Below are 20,589 nucleotides of genomic sequence, written 5' to 3' on the forward strand. Positions count from 1 at the left end.
TCTCTCCTCTCTCTGGGTGAGTGCACACATTCCTTTCTTTGCTGACACCTGCACCTGTGCTGACACCAGACCCCTCGTCACCTTCCAGAGGCCCCACCTCCTAAGACCATGGGGGTGAGGATTTCAACATGTGAATTTTGGGGATAACACAAACATTCAGACCATGGCAGCGATTGTGGATCTTTTCCTGACCACTGGGAGCCGCGGTCTCCACATCTATAAAATGGGGATAATTACAGTCCCTCATCCTCAGGTCACTGTGAAGATCAATAAGTCACGCAATACGTGTCAGCAGGTTTTGTCACGGACGTGATGCTGAGTTGGAGGTGCTTTTGGACACCCGGGAGGTGGCTGGATAAGCAAAAGCGATTCGGAAATTCTGAAGTCGAGGGGCCTGAAGTCTGACTTTAAAGGAGCTTGAGATGGTCGAGGAAAGTGATTTGGAAAATAAAAGGGCGCACAAAACTGCAGGTTGGATGCAAAAATCAATATTATTGTTCCCTCCTTTCAGCCTTCCTGCCCCCCACGCGCTCCCTCCCCAGGCCAGCCAGCTCCGAGGAATCACACACGCAGTGTTCGGATGCACTTGGGTGTTTACTGGAACGAGGTCTCAGAGGCCAGGCTTGGCAGGTCAGACTTTTTTGGTGATGCTTTTGGGGGTGGCGAGCTCGTAGAGGCGAGGGGACATGTGTGCCACCAGGGAGGCTGGGGAGATGTGGTAGGGGTCGTAGCCTTCATTGAGGCACGCACGCACTTTGGGCTTGGCCAGCGAGATGATCCGGGGACTGGCCACTGCCTTCTTGGTGACTTCCAGCACCTCCCAGCGGGGATCTCGGTCAGGAACGCACTTGTCCGACAGGGTCTTGGGCACTAGAGTGGGCGGGAGAGAGGGATAGGGCTGGGGCTCAACTTCCCCAGTGGAGATGGCACATTCCAGGAGAGAGAATGGACAGACACGGCATGGTCCATCCGCACACGGGAACATCACTCAGCCTTGAAAAGGAACGAGGTTCTGACACACGCTACCACGTGGATGGACCTTAAATACGTCGTGCTCGGTGACAGACGCCAGACACAAAAGGCCACACAGTGTGTGACTCCATTTACATGAAATGTCCAGAACAGGCCAGTTCACAGAGACAGAAAGTGGATTCGTGGTTGCCGCGGGCTGGGGGAGGATATGGGAGTGACTGCTGATGGGAACAGGGCTTCTTTTGGGGGTGATGGAATATTCTGGAACTAGATAGAGGTCATGGTTGCACAACTCTGTGAATATGCAAAAAACCATTGAAATGTACACTTTAAAAGGGTGGATTGTAACACCAAGGTCAAGGGTTTGGATCCCTGTACCAGCCAGCCACCAAAAAAAGAAAGATTATTTTCTGGCCAGTTAGCTCATTTGGTCAGAATGCAGTATTATAAAAGGGTGAGGCATAAAGAAAAAAGATTTCAAATGGCCACAGGTCCCAGGAAGGGGGACTCAGGGGTCAGCCAAGGGAGCTCAGGTGCCCCCACTTTGCCACCAAACCAGCTGGCCCTGATGGCCAGGGTGAGGAGGGGGCTTGGTCTGCCCTTCCCTATGCCCCTCCTTCTGATGTCATGGCGGTTAGGGAGTGCAAGGGGGTCTCCTCCCCTGGCTGGTGTCCCCACTGTGCTCACCTGGTGGGCTGTCCCTTTGGCTGTCATTGACTCCCCTCCTGCACAGCCCCCTCCTCATCATCTCTCCCAGCCCTTCCTTTACAGAGGGAGCCATGGTTCCACCTGCCTGGAGGCCAGGAAGGGAGGCAGCCCCTGGCCTGCCTTAGCAGACAAGCTGCCCTCACCTCCAGTCTCTGAGGGCTTCCGGTCTTCAGTTCTGGGGGGAGGTGCAGCCTCCTTTCCAAACCCCTCTGTGCAATGGACAAGGCCACCCTCTCCTGGCAGATAGGCCTTGGCTCTGGGGAGCCCTCCCACTGGGCAGGTAGAACCCCACATGGCACACGCAGGGTCAGGACATCCGCTGGACAGTGGCCCTGCTGGGCAGATGTCCTTGTGCAGAGAGAGGTGCCAAACCTCGGGGGCTGGGAGGACCACACCCCACGCCCAGCCTTGTGTGAACTCCTCTGCGGGACTGTAGGAGCATTTCCATCGCTGGAGCGTCTGGGCTTTTAAACTCTGCTGGTCACAACTTAATGGTGAAGTCCACAGAGCACGTGCGTGAGCACACACAGAGGAACAGCACTGTCCTGAGCTGGTTCGCACAGGCTTCAGTTCTCCCCTGCCTCACTGTTTTCTTCGGTTGCTGGTCAGCGTGGAGACCTGAACCCTTGAGCTTAGCGTTGCAACACCACGTTCTAACCAACTGAGCTAACTGGCCAGGCCTTCTTTCAATTTTTAAAAATAATGGTTACCAAAAAAAAGTAGAAGACACACCTGTACTCCATTCTTACACACGCAAACACGGATGTGTATTTGTATGTACATGTGAAGCCTGTATACACAGGTGTGTATGGACAGATGTGTAAATACATATACTCGTGATGTCTGCATTTGTGGTGAGAGAGAGAGACACAGGAGGCTCTAAGGTGGTGCATGTGTATTTGTGTGTCCATTCACCTAGCAAATGTTAAGGGAATGAATGAATGAATGAGTAAACGAAAGGCCCCATCAGCAATGATAAAGGACACACAGACTGAGAAGTTGTTTTGGAATGTGTTCAACAAAGGGTTAGTAACCATCTTATATAAAGAGTGGCCCCAAATCAATAACAAAAAAGAAAATAAAACCTGGAAAGAGGAAGCTGGGAGAATGATAGTGAATAGTAAACCTACATGGCCAGTTGACCTCTCTGGCAATTACGTGCCAAGAGCGGGGGATAAATGGTGAAAACGCCTGTGACCTCTGGGCTGGCTGCTAACAGAACACCCGCCATGAACAGACACATGAGCACATAAGCTGGGTATATTAAGGGACGATGGTGCTATGGAAAGACAGTGAGCAGAACAGCATGGGGGGGGCTCAACGGTGCCCAGAGGGGCACAGGTTGTGGGGTGAACTTAGGCACTCAGAGGGGCCTCCCCAGGTGGGGTGTGCAGGCACCAGCATTCCAGGCAGAGGGAACAGCCGGTGGGCTTGAGGGGGCTGGGACAGACCACAAGGGCCCTGTGGGGTGCAGTGAGAGAGGCGGGGTGCTGGGAGGGCTGTGAGCAGAGGAGGGATGGATCCACTGACGTGTGTCAAGACCCTCTGGCTGCCACGTGGGAAATGGCTGGGTGAGGGCGGCTGGGAACCGGGGCAGATGACAGGGCCAGCAGTGGGGACTGCAGAGGGTTCCAGTGTTCTCGCAGGATTGCCCATCAGGTCAGATGTGGGTGCGGGGATGGGACACTTGGGACTCCTGGCAGAGTGCCCGGAGTTCGAGCATGAGCACATCTCTGAGACTTACTTTCTTCTTAATGTTTTTCAGCACTTGCCACATCTCTACGCGTAGTATACGTACTTTTGACATTGGGAAAAATGGGTGTTTGTTTTTTGTGCGTTTCTTGGAGGCTGGCTGGTGCAGGGGTGAACCCTGGACCTTGGTGTTACCAGCACCGCTCTCTAACCACTTAGTTCACCGGCCAGCTTCATTTGTTTTAAGGAACAGGAATGGAATGAGGCCAACAGCCCCTTCAAGCCACCCTTGGGAGCCACCTCCACTTGGCTCTCCAGCCCCTGTGCCCCAACTGTCTCTTCCGGACCCACTTTCCCTGCTAGGAGACCCACTCAGACAGCACCCTGTGTTTCTGGACCACACACCCTGGGGAAAGGTCCCCTCTGCACAGGCCGAGGTGTGAGTCGTCCACTGGGATTTGGACAACTGGTTTTTAGTTTACAGAGGAGATGACAGAAGAAGGAAGCACGAATCTGGCAGAATCAGGCCTCACATCCAAGTCTTGTGATGCCCACCGCACCCCCACATACAGGGGGAAAGGACACAGATCACCAAAATGTGCCCAGGGGGGTCCACCTACTGGCCAAGTGCAGGAGACGGTTGTAGTCTGACACATGCGGCTTAGGTTTCGGCATGGGGTCCCACTCTTCCGTCAGGGTGGCTGGGGCCCTGGGCTTTGCCAGCCGGAGGATCCGTGCGCTGGGTACTGCCATCTTGGCCGCCCTGGACACCTGGGACACCTGGAAACAGAAGTAAAGGGAGGCAGTGAGACAGCCATGGTTCCTCATGGGTCAGAACAAAAAAAAAAAACCCTAAGCAACACTGAGACAAGAGGCCTAGCTGGTTATCTCAGCTGGTTAGTGCACGGTGTTATAACTACAAGGTCAAGGGTTCATAGCCCCATACCAGCCAGCTGCAAATAAGTACATACATAAAAGACAAGAAACCAACAGGGAAAAAGCTAGTTTGTAATGTGTTCTGCAAAGGATTAGTAGCTATCATATGTAAAGAGCTCCTCCAAATCAATAACCCCAAAAATCAATAGGGAACTGGGCAAATGGTATAGTGAAGTAAACCTAAATGGTCAGTAATGCTCTGTGTGGACTAGGGAAATGTCAATTTTTTTTTTTAAATTTTTATGTTTTGGCAGCTGGCCCACTCCAGGAACCCTGGACCTTGGTGTTATCAGTACCACACTCTAACCACAGAGAGAACTGGCCAGCCCTCGGAAAATGTAGATTAAAACAAGAAAATATCACTCCATGCCCACAAATTTGGCAAAAATGAAAAAGTCAGCATGGATTGCTCTAGCAAATAAATAGAGGGAAAACGAGGAAGGGGAAGATGCCATTTATGTACATTAAAAACACAAAACACTAAGATTAAGGTCGAAGGGCCTGTTTATGTGAAGTATAAAAATGATGGAAATGAGGCCAAGCTGGTCATGGTGGCAAGACCCTGGCAGACTTTTCTCTGGAAAACCTGACATGTTTGTGCCAAAAACAAATTCTCAGCATTTCCCAGAAGATCCACACTCATCCAAAATCATGTTTTTCGATGCTCTGTGCGAGCCTGCTCAGAGCGCACCCTCTGCGCTGTGCAGGCCATGGCTGCTCACTTCGCCTCCCTGCCAGACTCCCTGTCCCCTGCGGCCCACGGCTCCCACCCCTCACGTGCACCTGCTTTAACCTTGGCTGCTGACCGGCCCCCAGCTGGCCTCACACGTGTGCAAACAATCTACCCACAAAACAACGAGAGTGGGCGGAACGACGTTCCAAATGCCTCTGGCTTGTCCCTGGACTTATTCTTTAGTGCTGGAAGACTCACTGGGCTTTCCTGATGCCTCTGGGCAGGGAGGGAGGCATGGCGGGCGATGGTTGGACAGTTTCCTTCCTGAAAAGGGAGCAAACCTGCCAAAGTGTTCACGTTTGTTCGGTCTGGGAGGTTTTGTGATTGTGTCAGTGTGCGTGTGACTTTGGCAGGAGCCTGCTCAGAGGCAGAAGATGGAATGAATGACCTCCCAGGGTCACTGTGAGATTTCGGGACCTTTCCTCCTGAAATTACCCTCCTTGAAAATCAGACACCACTCTCAGCAGACAACCGGGTGTTCTCAATATAACCCCCCACTCAACAGTCCTTTCCTGCCTGTCTTCCATCTCCCTGCCCATTCACAGCCCGGGTCTGGCTGCTGAGCCGGGGAAAGCTAGATTTCAGTCCCACCTTCGAGGGGCTCCCAGTCTGGAGAGGAGGACGGCCAGCACGCTCTCATCCACGCATTCATCTGACTGCCCTTCCCTGGGTTCCACTCTGTGCCCTGTCCAGGGCGAGGCAAGCTCTGGAAACGCCACCATGAACAAGAAAGAAGCAGCCCCTGCCCTCAGGGAGTTTACAGGCCAAGGGCAGATGCAGCAGTCGGCCCACGGACCACCGTGTGAGAGGGCTGGGAGGGAGCAAAGGACCATGTGAGAGTGTCAGAGTCTGGAGATGGGGCTCCTGCTCAGACGAGGCTCGGATGGGGGACTGGGCCGGAAAGGGCTGAGTCCTGAGTACAGACGATTAGCTGTAGATGGGAAAGATGTCCTAGGCAGAGGGGACTGCATGTGCAAAGGCCTGGGGGCTTGGTGAGGGGTCTGCATTTAGTTAGATAAAGAGGGAACATCGGGTGGGGGGAACCCATAGAGGGTCTTGTTGCACAGGAGGGAGGGTGTCAGCAGCCAGTTTGAAGGCTGCACCGGAAAGGCTCGGCAGGAAGCCAGGAGAGCGGCAGGGCACCTCCAGGTGAGGGCTGCGAAGGCGAGAGCAGAGAGAGCCTGCAAGGACAGTGCCCTCGCTTCCAACCTGATTCAGCCAAACCAACCATAAGAGGCCGCCTTTCAGACGGATGGGAAGACAGAACACGGACTGAGGTGAGGCATCACTGTTGGTCTTGTGGTGCGGTCATTGTTATTGTGACTGTGTTTTTAGATTGCCCTTGTTGGTTAGAAGTACGTACTGAAGCGTGGACGAAAGAAATGGTATGATGTCTGGATTTACTTTAAAATTTTTATTTACTTTTTAGTTTTTTTGGCTGGCTGGTATAGGGAACAAACCCCAGAACTTGGTGTTATCAGCACCACACTCGACCCATTGAGCTAACCAGCCAGCTTACTTTAAAATTTTTAAAAAGTGGGGTCTGGCAAACAACCACATGAAAAGATGCATCAATATACAATTAGGGAAAAACGAACTAGACCCACAATGAGAAACTACTACATACCTGTCACAATGGCCCCAAGGCAAGCCACTCGGGGGCGGAGAGGTGAGTTTCAGAGCAGCGCAAGTCACCTACCTCGGACATGCTTATGCTCCAAATGTTATTCCGGACCTTCGGGGTGGCCAGTTTCTTTAGGCGATTAGACGCTTGGTATTCCAAGGTGGACCGAGGAATGGGCCAGATGGGCGTAGTCCTATGGGACATGCACGTTTTAGAGCAGCTCAGATGGGACAATGTGTCTGTGTGCTTCTGTGTGTGTGTGTGTCCTCTCTTTGACAGCAGCATCTCTGTTTCTTGGGATCAGGGAGAATCTGGGGAAAGTGGAGAGTTTTGAAAACACCTCCAAGAACAGATTCATAAAGAATCCCCAAGAGAAACCCTCCTGAGTTGTCAAGGACAGAGCTACCCTCTCCCAAGGGCGTCCCAGCTCAGTGTGTGGTGGCCATCCTCAGGTCCAGTCCTCTCCATTTCCCCCCTGTGGTGACAGCTCCTCCAGGACCCTGTCCCCACACCCCCATCATCAGGAGCCTGGGGTGAGGACTTGGGCCCAAGGCACAACAGTGTTTACCCAGTGGTTACCAGGAAAAGCTGGGGGGAGAACTGTGACTGAGCCTGCTGGGCCCCTGCCTCCTAAAATCCGGTCTCAGCTATGCCTCTGCCGCAGAAATAAAGCAGCACGTTCTTGATTCTAAGGCGGGCTCTCTACATGTTAACATGTCTGAGGTTGGAATGCAGCTCATTGAAGCTTTCGGCCACATGGCGGAAGTTCCGTGGTTGTCCTGGCCTGTGTGCACTCAGACGTGGCTGTTCACACTGAAATCATTTCCATCGAGTTATGTGCCTTGTTGGTTCTACGGGTGTTAAGTTTCATTGCAGTTTAATTTGTCTTCGGACAACAGAGTGAGTCAGTGTCAAAACAGACAGTTGATGTGTACAAATACAGGCCTGAACACAGTGTGTGGAAGATCACCCCGTCAGCATCTCTGATAGAGAGCAATCCAAACAGTCGAAGGCACTCCGGCTGTTCATTCCAGCCATGTTTCTTTTACATGTATGCATGTAGGCAGGTAATTAAAATTTGTGTCTAAGTCACTCTGAAGTCCACTTTTAACAAGCACGGAGGTTCTAAGTGGAGAGAAAGAACCGCGTACATATAACACTAATGTGTCTTACAGTTTCTGCCTTTGGAGAGTCAACAGAATGCAGTCACGATGGCGATAAAGACAGCTGAGCGCTCACCATGGCCGGCACTGGGCTAAGCACCTTTGGTGTGTGAGCTCCACAACCACGCACGGGTTGGCAAGTGGAAAAGCCCAGCTTGAGCTCAGGGTCTGCAGCCCGAGGCCTGGACACCCCCCATGCCATGCCCTTCAGGGGAAGGAAAAGAGGTCTTCTGCCAACCTCTGCCTTCGGAGTGCCCCACCTCACCCTCCTTCCCTAACCTGTTGCTGTTGAAATACTCCGAGTAGAACCTCTTGGGCCGAGACAGTTCCTCCACCCGGGGGGACACCACTGTGCAGAACGGGAAGCAGCCCAGTCAGTGCGAGTTGGGGAACCCCAACTAAGACAACTGCCCACCCCCCAGGGATTTTCTGCATGCTGGATTCAGCTGTCCACGGCCTGGGGCAGGAGGCACAGTTTGAGGACTGGGGTGCAGATGGCCAGCACCAGACAACCAGACACCCTGCAGAGGGGTGCCTTCTGATGTCCCTGTTTCAGGGACATGGGATCAGGGGCACACAGGATGGGGATGTCAGGGCTGGATGGGGGCTCAGGCCCCAGTTCCTCAGCAGGGCCCAGTATGGGTCCAACCACCCCCCAGTTGGGAAAGTGGATTTTGGCCTGAAGTTAGCACCGGCCTAGAGTTTCTGGAGACTCGATGCACTGTTACTTCCCTTCCACAATGGACTTTCTTGAAAGGTTGTGTTTGAAGGGATCCACGGCTCTCACAAAAGTGTGGAAACCATCATGGAGGGAAGGAGCAGGTCTCTTTACAGACTAACTACCGGCCCCTGTTTGGACTCCCTGGAGAGTTCTTCCTGTACCCCTCAAACCCAGAACTGTCTCCAGTGGGCTCAGGTCCCTCAGGGGACACAGTCCAGAGAGGAAACCCTGGGAGATGGGAGGAGAATCGCAGGGTCTCTGGAGGGAGTGGGGCCAGCAGAGGCCTCCCTGGGGCAGGTGGCAGGCCCACATACCAGGCACCGTGACGGTGAGGCAGGGGTCCTCGAGGAACCGCTCAGTCCAGTATACGGAGGGCCTGGAATACAGCAGCAGCTCAGGGCACAGGGCTGCAGAGGCCCGGGCCCTGTGCCTTGCCCCAAACTCAAGCTCAGGGCCCAGGAGAGCAGCTCCGACGTGGGGAGAGGGCCGTGCAAGGAGGCAAGTCTAAGTCCGCAGGACACGGGAGTTATCTGAGCATGGCTGGAGGGAAAAGCAGCACCAAGAAGAGGGCCCAGGGCCACCCACAGGGAGCAGGCCCACCGCACAGCTGCTTGGAGCAAAAGGGTAGAGTCAGGAATGACCTTGGGGAAAAGGGCCCCCATCTACAGCCCTTCCCTCCCTGATCCTCAACCCTGGAGAGAAGACTGGCTCTGGGAAAGGGGCCCCTGGAAGCTGGCATATCCCCCATGTGGGCAGGAGGTGGAGGGAGGAGCCGGGAGACGCCGACTCACCAGTAGAGACAGAAGTGTAAGCTCGTCTTGCAGGGGGAGATCCAGGCATAGCCCTTACAACGGCATCCCGTCCTGCGGTGAGACGGGCTCCAGCCCCTGCCTTTTGCTCTGGGCTTCCCACTCACTCCCAAACTCCTTTCTCACCTGTGGCCACCACCCAGAGGGCCACCGAGGGCCACCGTTCCCCAGGTCCCCACCACTGGTTCCCTGACTTCACATCTCCCTCAGCAGCCTCCTCAACAGCCTCAACTCCACCTGCCCCAGCTTTATTGGACGTGGTAACAGATGGGAGAGGGGCCCCGGGAAGAATGAAGTGGGGACCGCTGGGAGCTCAGCCCCCACCTCCACGGAGCCCCAGCTGAAATGTCCTCACCTGTCTATCAAGACTTGCCAGTTGGTCTTGGGTTTTGCCAGCTCAAGGAGCCGCCTCCTCTTCCTCCGTTTGGGTGCAGAGGTGCCTGGGAACTTCTGGGTGATGGACAGCCGGCTTTGGGAGAATTTGATGTTGGGGTTGGAGGCGCCTTTCCACCCCAACATGTTTGGGAGCCTGGAGAAGCATCAGTCTTGCCCAAGCACCTTTCCTCTGCGCTTACCCACCCATGGGACTCTCCTCTCCCTCTACGAGTCTCCCTGGGGAGAATTTTGTCATCATAAAGGCATGTGCTTCTCTGATGTGTGACCCTGGTCAGGTCACCTGACTTTCCAAGCCTGTTCTCCCCTCTTTGAAGTGGAGATGGGACTAGCTCCTACCCATGGGGTTGCTGCAATGACTACAGAAGGTAACACTTACTCATTTCCCAAACATTTATCAGGGACCTACTGTGTGCCAGGCCCCAGAGAGCAGACCAACCTAAAAGAGAGCAACTCCCATCTCCCAGGAAGCTTGTAGGCTGTGGGAGACAGGGGGACCCCAGACGATGACACGAACAGAATGAGAAACGCTAAGACACCTGCCTGTCACTCTACTTCAGTCAGCATGGCTCTAGTGTCCTCCCTGAAGCCCCCTCACTCCTGCTCTGCTTTCTGCCTGGCATGCATTCTCTGCCCCACCTGCCACATCACGTCTTTGCTCATAGGCTTGTTGTCTCTCACGCCAGCACGCTGCTTAGCGCAAGGGAGGCAGATGTCCCTCCACATCCTGAGAGATGGCACCGGTGGAAAGAGGGGCAGAGGGGAGTGAGCCCCCAGCCCCACTCCTGCCTCACCCACCCCTGTCTGTCGTGTGCAGCTGGAATCACCCAGTGAAGGAAGCAAAGGAGGGAGGCGCCTCGTCTGGGACTGGCAGGTGCACAGTCCCAGCAGGAGTGTTTGCCTTTACAGGGGACACTTGCAAAAATCACTCCCCTCAAAGGCTCAGTTCACCAAATTACACGTTCACCCAATACATGTTTCTCCTCCCCATTTTTAAAGTTTCTTGCTATCGCGATGCTTAGAATGGTTTCAACTTTAGAATTGCAAGAATTTTCCCAATTTCTTTTTCTCTCTGTCCGACTTGAGGGCCACCCACTCATAACCTCTCAGCTCTGACATCTGAACTCAGTGTGTTCGACTCCAAAATCAGTGCTTTTTACTCCACCTCCTGCCACCTAGATAGGGCTGTGTTCGCCAACTTTTGCTTCAAAGGCCAGTGAGCGGTGCTGGCCCCATCTCACCCCTTCACACACCTACACTAGCCTACAGGGACCCCAGCAGCAGCCACACCGATGGCCAATGCAAAAATCCTTTTCCCACATCTAGGGACCCTCACAGGGGCCTGAGGTAGGTGTGGGCACTGCTGCTGTCCCCTGGGTGCTGCCTGAGCCCCCGCCCCACCCAGGCCCGGGCAGGTCCCATCTCCCCACTGCGCACCTCATTTCAGGAACACCCTCGTCTGAGTCTCTCTTCAGAGCCCTCTCCAGCTTGGCAGGAGCCTCTTCTGGGTTCTGGGGCTCCAGGAACTCATCCCCGGCCACCTCCTCAGGGGGAATCTCCTCATCCTGCTCCTCAAATCCCAGCTCCCCACTGTCTGGGTCCTGGTATGTAGGGTCCTCGAACTTCTGGCTCCCGTACACGGAGCTCTGGAGACTGAGGGGGTCAACATCCTGCCCCTTTTCTGACCAATCCACAGGCCCAGAGATGTGGTCATTGAGTGAACTTTGCCAGTGGTCCCCCATGTGCCAGGTCCCTTCCCCAGACCCTCAACCTTGTTCCCTCAACACCCACGTGCATCTGTGGTTACTGTGGCAACAGGAGAATGTCCTGCCACATTCCACTCCCAGCACTGTCTACAGAAGCCAACCATCCTAGAAAATATGGGCACAGGGCTCAGGGCTCAGGGCTGGTGCCCAACTCTATCCGACATTTCGTCTTAGTGACAGAACCCACTTCTGCTTGGATCAGGAGTCAATCCCGTTGGTCATGGCTCACCAGGGGTTCCAACCCCATCCCAGGATTAGTTTAGGAATGAGAACTGACTGTCCCTCCTGCCTCTGGGCTCCCCAAGCCCAGGGCCCTCTCCTGCCCAGCCCCGACCCACCCCCAAGTCCTGCTCTGTCCCCAGTGCACAGGCAGCTCCTCAGGGCCAAGCCCCTCTCCCTGGAGACCAAGTATCACCCTCGGTGGTCTGGCCATCCAGAAGATGTGAGTGGCCAGGCTCATTATTGACGGCACACAAAGCCCCCTCCAGTTCCCATCCATCTCCCCGATGCTTTGGCCTCACCAGCATTCCAGGCAGAAAGGTCTTCGAGAGCACTTGGTCCAATCCAGGAGACCTTCAGAAAATTCCCTTTAGTGGCCTGATGTCTGGTAAACCCTCCCCTTGCACTCTGATTTAGTTTTCCCTCTTAAATCCGACCAAGATCTGCAGGTGTCTTTTACAAAATAGGATGAATTCCACGTTGTTGGAACCAGAGGAACCTGTCACTGTTGCAATCTCTGTGAGAAATCTTTGTTCAGAACGAGGCCGCTCCTTAAACCTACCTCACCTTTGTTAGGTTTGGCGAGACGGAGAACAGAGAGAGAGAGAGAGAGAGACGCGAGCCAAGTGCTACTTCAGCCAAAAAGTTTATTCCGCTAACGTGGAGGGGAGACTGAGCCAGATCCATTCCCCCAAACAAAGGAAAGTGGTGGGGGTTATAAGCCTTTGAGGGTTCTGGCAGAGTAATGGGTAATTTCTAAATCAGTGGTGTGCACAGTGACACAGCCCTTGTAGTGTGCTGACACCTGGTCTGTCAGGGCACAGGCTTCTAATTAGTGCCATTACTATATCAGTGCAAAGCGCTCCAGCTCGAAGCCGGCTCCTGCAGCCCACAAGACATTCCTTTGATGATAACGGTCATGTTTACCCCTTCCCAGGAGGGGAATTTTGCTGCTCAGTCCTGGAGCAGAAAAGGGAAAGGGAGGGGAGGGGGGGAATTTGCTTAATCTGGCCTTGCTGATATTAGCTGGCCATGAGGCCTCCTAACCTTAGGTGAAGTCTGGCAGCTAGCGATGTCCAGCATGCACCGTGCACTGACCACGCACCAGGTGCCAGGCATTGCTCGGGGCTCATTCAGTCTGTTACTCACTTAATCCCCGTTACGGTCCTAGGGGAGGGTTGTCAGCAGCCCCGAGTAGGGATGCAGACACTGAGCTCCAGGGAGGTCCAGAAGCTCCCCCTGGGCCACGCACCTTTGCACATGTGGAGTAACAGCTGGTTGTCTTTACAGCAGCATTCATGGGGGACCAGGGAGAGGTGGCTGGGGCAGAGCTCCTCCAGCCCTTAGAAGGAGAGCTGGAGGGTCTGTTTTTGCTCAGGCACATAGAAAAGCAAAAACGTTCACAGTCAAGGGGCCAAAGCCAGTGTGGCAATTTCTGAATGTATGATGCTTTCAGGAGAAAATAAAGGGGAACCAGAAAGGGGCTGTGGGGTGTGTGGGGCTCTGAGAGCCCATGGAGCAGAGGGCCATTAACCTAACACACCAGCAGACTCTATTTTCCCAGGTAGGGTGACGTGTTCCTGTGTTCCTGGGTTCCAGGGATTAGGGTGTGGACATCTTCGGGGGGTGTAGTTCTTCCTACCACACCTATCTCATACCACACATGAAAATCAACTCTAAGTGGATTCAGGATTTAAACTCCAACACCAATACAAAACTTTAAAATTTACAGAAAAAGTTAAGGTGACCACCTTTCTGCCCTTGGGGTAGAGAAGGATTTTTTTTTAACGAGGCATCTAAAGTACTAACCACACATGACCAATAAATTCAACCATATCAAGCTTTTGTTTCGGTTTGATTTTTGGTGGCTGTCTGGTATAGGACTTGACCTTGGTGTTATAACACCATGCTCCAACCAACTGAGCTGACCGGCCAGCCCTCAACCATATTGAATTTAAGCACGTCTGAGTATCAACACACCTTAATAAATGGAAAACCAGCCACAAATTGAAAGATGATATTTGTCACATACACAGCTAATTAGTAGCCACAATAAATAACTCCTGTAAATAGTGAAAAAATAAAAATAAAAAAGATAAACCAAGTGAAAAATAGTCAAAAGGACAGAAGAGATTTCACAGGGGGGGCAGGAGGGAGGTTGTCTGGAAAACACGAACAGACACTTGAGTCATGAATAATCAGAGACGATAATGACAAAGATGTGGTAACGAGGCCACGTTGCACATCCATTCATTTGGTGAATTTTAACACCTGACAAACACTGTCTGCTCCTCCCTTGAATCTGGGTGGGGATGGCTTTAACCTATGAGCTGGCAGAGGCAATGTTCCAGGACTTCCACTTCCTGCCACGTGGCAGCTATCACCATGGATGAAGTCTGATACTCGGAGGCTGCCATGCTGCGAGGAAGCCCAAGCAGCCAGACTCCAGCCATCCCTACTGAGGGCCTAGACGTTTGCAGGAAGAAGGCATTCTGGACACTCAGCCCCAACAGACGTTCCATGGACAGTACTGCCCAGCTGAGTCCAGCCCAGAATGCAGAATCATGAGAAATAAGAGACCATAGTTATTTTAAGCCACTCACTTGAGGCTGTCTGTCATGCAGTGATACAAAACCGAAACACAGCACCTGCCCCATTCTCAGCATTTGTGGGTCCCGGCCAGGTTCCTGCTGTGGGATGGAGACCCGCTGCTGTCTGCTGCCCTGGCTTCCCCCTCCCTGTTCAAACCCCACCCCTGATCTGTCACATCTGCTCCCACCATCCCCCTCTCCCCCCACAGCCGAGCTGGCCCCACTTCTGTGACACACCAGTCTTGTTGCTGCGTCCAGGCCTTTTGTTTGCTGTTTTCCCCCCAGGAATTCCCCCTTCCCTTTTTCATATGGGTGACTCCTTCAAGATTTACCTTGGATATCACCTCCTCCAAGAAGCCTTCCCCAATCACCCTGTCGAAAGCAGGGCTTCCTTGTTTTTCTACTTAAATCTATGGGGGTTTTATTTCTTTGTTTGTTGCATAGGATTTATCATGATCTTCCTCTTTTAAAAATAACATATTTACTGTCTTTTTAGACCATTAGAATACAGGCTCCGACAGGGCAGAGACTATGCTTGCTTCGTTCATGCCAGGACTCCCAGCACCCAGAACCGAATTTCAATCAGTATCCTGAACAAACCAAAGAGGTCCTTCAGCGCCAGTGGAGAAAGCAGCAATACCAGCAGTGACCACCAGATGCCGCCCCACTCAAGGGCATGTTGGTCCCACCTCGGCCGCTGCTAATACTGGCGGGGCCAGGGCGGGGGGACTTAGGGTTCAGCATCATCTCCCTGAGTCCTCCCCAGTCTGTCCTTCAAGATAGGTTTCATTAGCATTCTCCCCATTTCACAGAGGAGGAAACGAGCTCAGAGAGGCAGGTCATCAGCCCAAGACTGCACAGGACACAAACCCAAGTGAGACCATTTAGTGCTGGGCCACCTCCAGCTGGGGCCACATGTGCAAAATTCAGTGGTGAGGAAAGAAAGACCTTGGTGTGGAGGGGAAATGCCACTGAACAAAGATTTTGGGTGAAGCGGGGCCTTCCTGGGTCTAAATCAATTTCCCGGCGTCCAGCCACAACTATGCTCAGTAACCTTCTGTGGCTCCCACCTTCTACAGAATGTTCCCAAAGGAGGGTCTCTTCAAGGTGCCTTTAAGTGAAAGACAAGGCCCAGGGTTAAATAACAGGAGCTGAGCTTCCCCAGCGTGGTTCACTCTTCCTAACCAGGAGGGAGCAGACCCGAGCGCAGGGCAGGCCATGACGCAGGACTCGAACAGCCGCATTCTTTCTCGACAGCGTTTGTTTGCACAGCTTTCTGGCTTTGTGTTTACTGTTGTTGTTGTTGTTTAGAAGTAATTGCAAACTTTTCAGAAAAATTACAGGAGTCTACTAAGAACGCCCACGTATCCTTCACCCAGATCACTGGCTGTGATCATTTAGCGTGTGGTTTTGTTATTCTGTCTGTGTGGGTCTTTTTCCTGAATATTTGAAGCTAAGTTGCAGGCGTATTTCTAAGAACAAAGATGTTCTTGTAGATAACCACAGCATGGTTACGAAAATCAGAAGAAAATAGCATTGATTCAATACTATCTGCTGTGGATTGATGTCCCCCAAAACTTGGCCCCCACTGTGACAGTGTAAAGAGGGTGGGAAATCCTGCTATGGTGATGGAAAGTTGGAGCCTTGAAGAGGTGACAAGATTGTGGTACCAAGTCCTAGTGAATGGATTAATCATTACGGTCAGGGGCGTGCTTCTGAAGGCTTTAAAAGGAGAGCACGTGAGAGTCTGTCCCTCCGCTCTGCCATTTTCTGCCATGTGAGACCCCTGTGTTGCTGTAAAGCCGCCACCAAAGAAAACCCTCACCAGATGTCTTCCCTGGACTTCAGAGTCCCCAGCCTCCGAAACTGTAAGCAATAAATTTCGCTTTCTAACAAATTACACAGTTCTGGATATTTTGAAAAGCAACTAAAATGGACTAATCCCATCATCTAAACAAGAATTCTTATTTAAATGTCACTGGTTGTCCCAATAATGTCCTTTATAGCTATTTTTCTCGTGGTCCAGGGGCCAGTCCAAGTAAATGTTGTATATTTATGGGTCTGTTTGGTCTCTTTTACTGTGGAACAACTCTTTGTGTTGCTTTTCATCACCTGGACACTTGCGAAGAGTACTAGCTGGTTGTTTTATAGAAGTTGCCTCCATTCGGGTCTCTAATCCTTCCTCGGTTAGCCTGAGGTTGTGCGCTTTGCAGGAGTCCTGTAGGCCCGACGCCACAGCCTCCTCCTGGCGCTGACATCTGCTCGCTGGTGACATTGATTTCGACCCTTTGATTCAGGTGGCCTCTCCAGGTTTCTCCACAGTAACGTACCTTGTTTTCCCTCCTCAAACTCACCCACTAGCTTTACACTTTCTTGCTTTTTATGGCAAGTTGTACTGGTTTTCCATTTGCAGAGTTGACACAGGAACAACAGGAGTTGGAGTGCAAAGGCCACGTGTTCTTCCCCGACGGACGCTGCCCGGCCCCGGCCCCGTCATGCCTCCTGCTCACACGGAAACACCGCTCCCCAGACTCCCGGCTTCTCGGGGCAGTTTGTAGTCAGGTGCTGGCTCTGACAGTCCGTGGGCCTCTCGTCTGTGAGGTGAGCAATGTTGCCTGACGGGCCCAGCTTCCCAGCAGAGCCTGGCACGTGGGGGCCTCCGTGTTAGTTTCCTGCTGCCGCCGTAACAAACACCACAGGCGTGGGGTGGAGACAACATTCCCTTACAACTCGGAGGTCAGAAGTCCAAAATAATCAATCTCAGTGGGCTCGTGTCAAGGTGACGGCAGGGCTTCCCATAGATCCCAGAAGCCCACAGGGTGAGGTCAGCAACCGCGAGCAGCCACTAGCACATTCTTGGTAGGGGTCAGAGGTGTTTTCAGAGGCGCTGCCACCCACAGTGGGAAGAGAGGGACACGTACCAGGGCGATGTTTCTAGGAAGCAGGCAAGGACGGGTGGCTTGGAGCAGCAGCCAGGTCAGAAGTTTAATCTGCCAAAGGGAGCGCTGAGCATGACTTTACACCCTCAATCCCTTTGTGTGCGGCAAGTCTGTGTTGTGTTTTAACAATTGCAGTAGGCCTGGCAGGTTAGCTCAGTTGATTAAAACAGGGTGCTGATAACATCAAGGTCCAGGGTTCCATCCCCAGACCAGCCAGCTGCCAACAAAAATTTGAAAATTTAAAAAATAGATTTGACACCCCCCAGCGCCCCCACCACCACCCCAGGCCATATTTCTCAAAACTTTGTGACTGTGAGAGATTGATCACAGGATGGATCCCTCCCTGGGTCCATGTCCTTTGTCCTATGACTTTGGAGATCTTTCCCTAAAGCAAAACGCAGTCCCCACCCCTAGGCCTCACTCTGACACACACAACGAGGTGAGAGAGACAGCCCTGCTGGTTCCTCTCGGGGCACGGCCGGGTCGCCCCGGCAGCCAGCCTCAGACACGTGAGGAGCAACACCCACAAGTGCTGAGTGATATCGTGGTGGTGGCCGTGGCCCTCCTGCTGCAGGGCACTGGGACCAGGCGCATCCATTGCTGCGGGGAAGGGCAGTTCCGGGGAGGCAACGTATCCAAATCCACGCTTTCCCAGTGGCCCAAGCACAGTCCAGTTCCTATGGAGATGCTGGAACGAACATTCTCTGATGAGCAAAGCTTCCCTGCCACACCCTCACCCCGAGACTAAATTAAGTTCTCACCAAGTTGAGGAGGCGGAGGAGGGGCGTCGAGAACGAGCTGGAGGGAGTCAGCACCAGGGGTCTCAGCCCTCCTACCCCGCCGCCCCGCACAGTCTGAGGTCGGGTGGTGAAGACAGCAAAGGACCCGAGTGGATCCGATGCCGCTGCGATCTCAGAGGAGCCCCGGGAGGCGGTGTGGGGCTCCCCATCTGCTGTGCCTTTTATTAATACATAGCAGGGGGATCCTCCTCCGTGGTGGGGCGTCCTGGGCACTGCAGGTGCTGAGCAGTGTCCCTGCGGCACCCACTCCATGCCAGGAGCACCCCCCAGTCATGACAATCACAGATGTCTCCAGACGTGCCCAGTGTCCCAGGAGACAGAGTCACCTCCAAGTGAGAGAGACGGATGTGTCAGTAAGCCCTGGTGTGGAACGTCCCATCCGTAGGACCGTAGGATGAAGTGAATGCCATCTGCTCTCGCTAAAATAGCAAAAGCTCCTGCACTTGCACTTGAGGGAGGTTTGGCCCTGAGGAGGACGCTCCTCTTGGGTCTGATCTCTCTGACTCTGGTGAGGAGAGTCTATTATTCTCCCACAGTGGCAAGACCCGAAAAGCAAGGAATGGCCAGGGGTCCGAGCGGAAGCTCACACCAGCGCCCACAGACTTCTCTGCGCGACAGCTGGCTATGGGGTGGGGCGGCTCTTTCCTGTGTGTCAGGAAAGGGCTCTGGGGTTGGCAGGGGAAGGACAGACCTCAACAGACTGGGGCATTTGGGATCTGGGCTGCAGCGAAGGCCCAAAAGGCCAGTGGCTTATTAAAGAGAAGTCGGGGTATGTGCAGTCGTGCCCAGCCTCCGATGAGGGGGAGGGGAGGCACACCCCTTCGTCTTGGTCTGTTGTGTTGTGAATTTTTAACTTTTTGGTTGTAAAATAGCACCTGTCATAAATGCAGGGCTTGATGAATTTTCACAACAGACCATATCCGTGTAACCAGCCCCCAGGCAAAGAAACAGGCCCCCCACTTCTCCCCCCGGCCCCAACTCCCCACCCAAGAATAACCACTGTCCTGAATCCAAACAGCACAGGTTAGTTTCATCTGGTTTCAAACTTTAAAAACATAGAATTTTGGGGTATTTACGTTCTTTCCTGTCCGTCTGCCTAAGCTCAAGATGATGCCTGTGAGGTTCGCCCATGTTCCTGTCACTGCTGGGTTGTTCCCCCGAGCAGATGCCACGACTCAGCTGTCTGTTCCCTGGTTCGTGGGAATCGGGCAGTTTCCAGGGCTCAAGCTTTTGAAGGCACAGCCCCTTGGCAGGAACACAGTCCCATGGCCATGCAGTCCCGCGGCCACACAGTCCCACAGCCACGCTGAGTGGAAGGAAGCTGGGAACGGCGGTCTTGGTGAGATGTGAACCACATCCCAGTGAGCATCTGAATACCTAGCGTCACGCAGTGCACAGTGAGGCAATGTGGCAGCAAGGGGCCCCGTGCAGGGTGACCCAGACTCTTCTCCATCCCCTGTGATCCGATCTGTACTCTGTCCCTCTTCCACACCTTGTTCGTCCTCAGATGTGCACCAATGTGGCTGCGGCTGCTCCGGACATTGCATCGTGAAGCTGCCACAGCCACAGGAAGAAAGGGACCATCTTTCCGGGGCCTCCCTCTTAGGAGCAAGGAAGTCATGGTCAGCAGAATATGTCCCCCAGGGAAGTCCACACCCTGCCCTCCAGAACCTGTGAGCATGTCATATTACGTGGAAGGGGGAGCAAGGTTGCAGGAAGAGGGAGAACCACGGACCACCTGTGTTTGGCTGAATAGGCCATGAGCCGGGAGCCCCCCTGCCACATCTCATTGGCCAGAACAGGGTCACACGTCCATGCAACGACCAACCCCAGCCAGGACATGTCCCCCTCCCAGACAGGACAGGTCCCCCTGAGTCCACAGAGTAGGGAGCAGACGCCCACAATTCCCACATTGTGTCTGCCCCAGGAGCGTGAGGGACCAGGCCCAGGGCAGGTGATCTCGTGCACGTGGAGCAGGGATGGGGGGCCTGTGGGGTGGGGAGCAGATCAGAAATGCCCAGTGTGAGCTGAGCACAACTGCAGACCAGACGCCCAGCCACACCTAGGCCAAGATCCAAAACCTGTGCCCCCAGGGGCTTAGACATACTGAGTTGAATTGTGTCCCCCCAAAAAGACATATTTGAGTCGTGACTCCCAGTACCTGTAGATGGGACCTTATTTGGAAATAGGGTCTTTGCAGATGTAACCAAGTTGAGAAGAGCTTATTAGGGTGGGCCCTAATGCAGTGACTGCCATCCTTGTAAGGAGAGGGAAATTTGGGCATAGACACAGGGGAGAAGCCATGTGGTAACGGAGGCAGAGACTGGAGGGATGCAGCCACAAGCCAAGTGAGGCCTGGAGCCCCAGAAGCTGGAAGAGGCAGGAGGGACCCTCCCCTGGAGCCTCAGAGGGACGCAGCCCTGCCATGCCTGGACCTCAGACTTCTGCCTCCAGAATGAGGAGAGTGTAAATCCCTGTTGGTTTTTTTTTTTTTTTTTTTTTTTTTTTTTTTTTTTTTTTTTT

General features: G+C 53.4%; 1 protein-coding gene across 1 annotated transcript in view; it reads right to left on the reverse strand.

Moving 5' to 3' along the window:
* Positions 1 to 594: 594 nt before the first annotated feature.
* THEG (theg spermatid protein) overlaps positions 595 to 20,589 on the reverse strand; it is a 32,992-nt gene continuing 12,997 nt past the window's right edge. The window contains exons 6-15 of the mRNA XM_008584484.1: positions 18,103 to 18,177; positions 11,189 to 11,432; positions 9,714 to 9,827; positions 9,341 to 9,412; positions 8,864 to 8,925; positions 8,108 to 8,177; positions 6,741 to 6,858; positions 3,993 to 4,152; positions 727 to 870; positions 595 to 692 (exon numbers count right to left, since the gene is read on the reverse strand). Coding sequence (XP_008582706.1) covers positions 595 to 692; positions 727 to 870; positions 3,993 to 4,152; positions 6,741 to 6,858; positions 8,108 to 8,177; positions 8,864 to 8,925; positions 9,341 to 9,412; positions 9,714 to 9,827; positions 11,189 to 11,432; positions 18,103 to 18,177 — 1,157 coding nt within the window. The remainder of the gene's footprint in view (positions 693 to 726; positions 871 to 3,992; positions 4,153 to 6,740; positions 6,859 to 8,107; positions 8,178 to 8,863; positions 8,926 to 9,340; positions 9,413 to 9,713; positions 9,828 to 11,188; positions 11,433 to 18,102; positions 18,178 to 20,589) is intronic.

This window comes from Galeopterus variegatus, unplaced genomic scaffold (genome assembly GCF_000696425.1).
Source record: "Galeopterus variegatus unplaced genomic scaffold, G_variegatus-3.0.2 Scaffold3273, whole genome shotgun sequence".
Taxonomy (NCBI): Eukaryota; Metazoa; Chordata; class Mammalia; order Dermoptera; family Cynocephalidae; genus Galeopterus; species Galeopterus variegatus.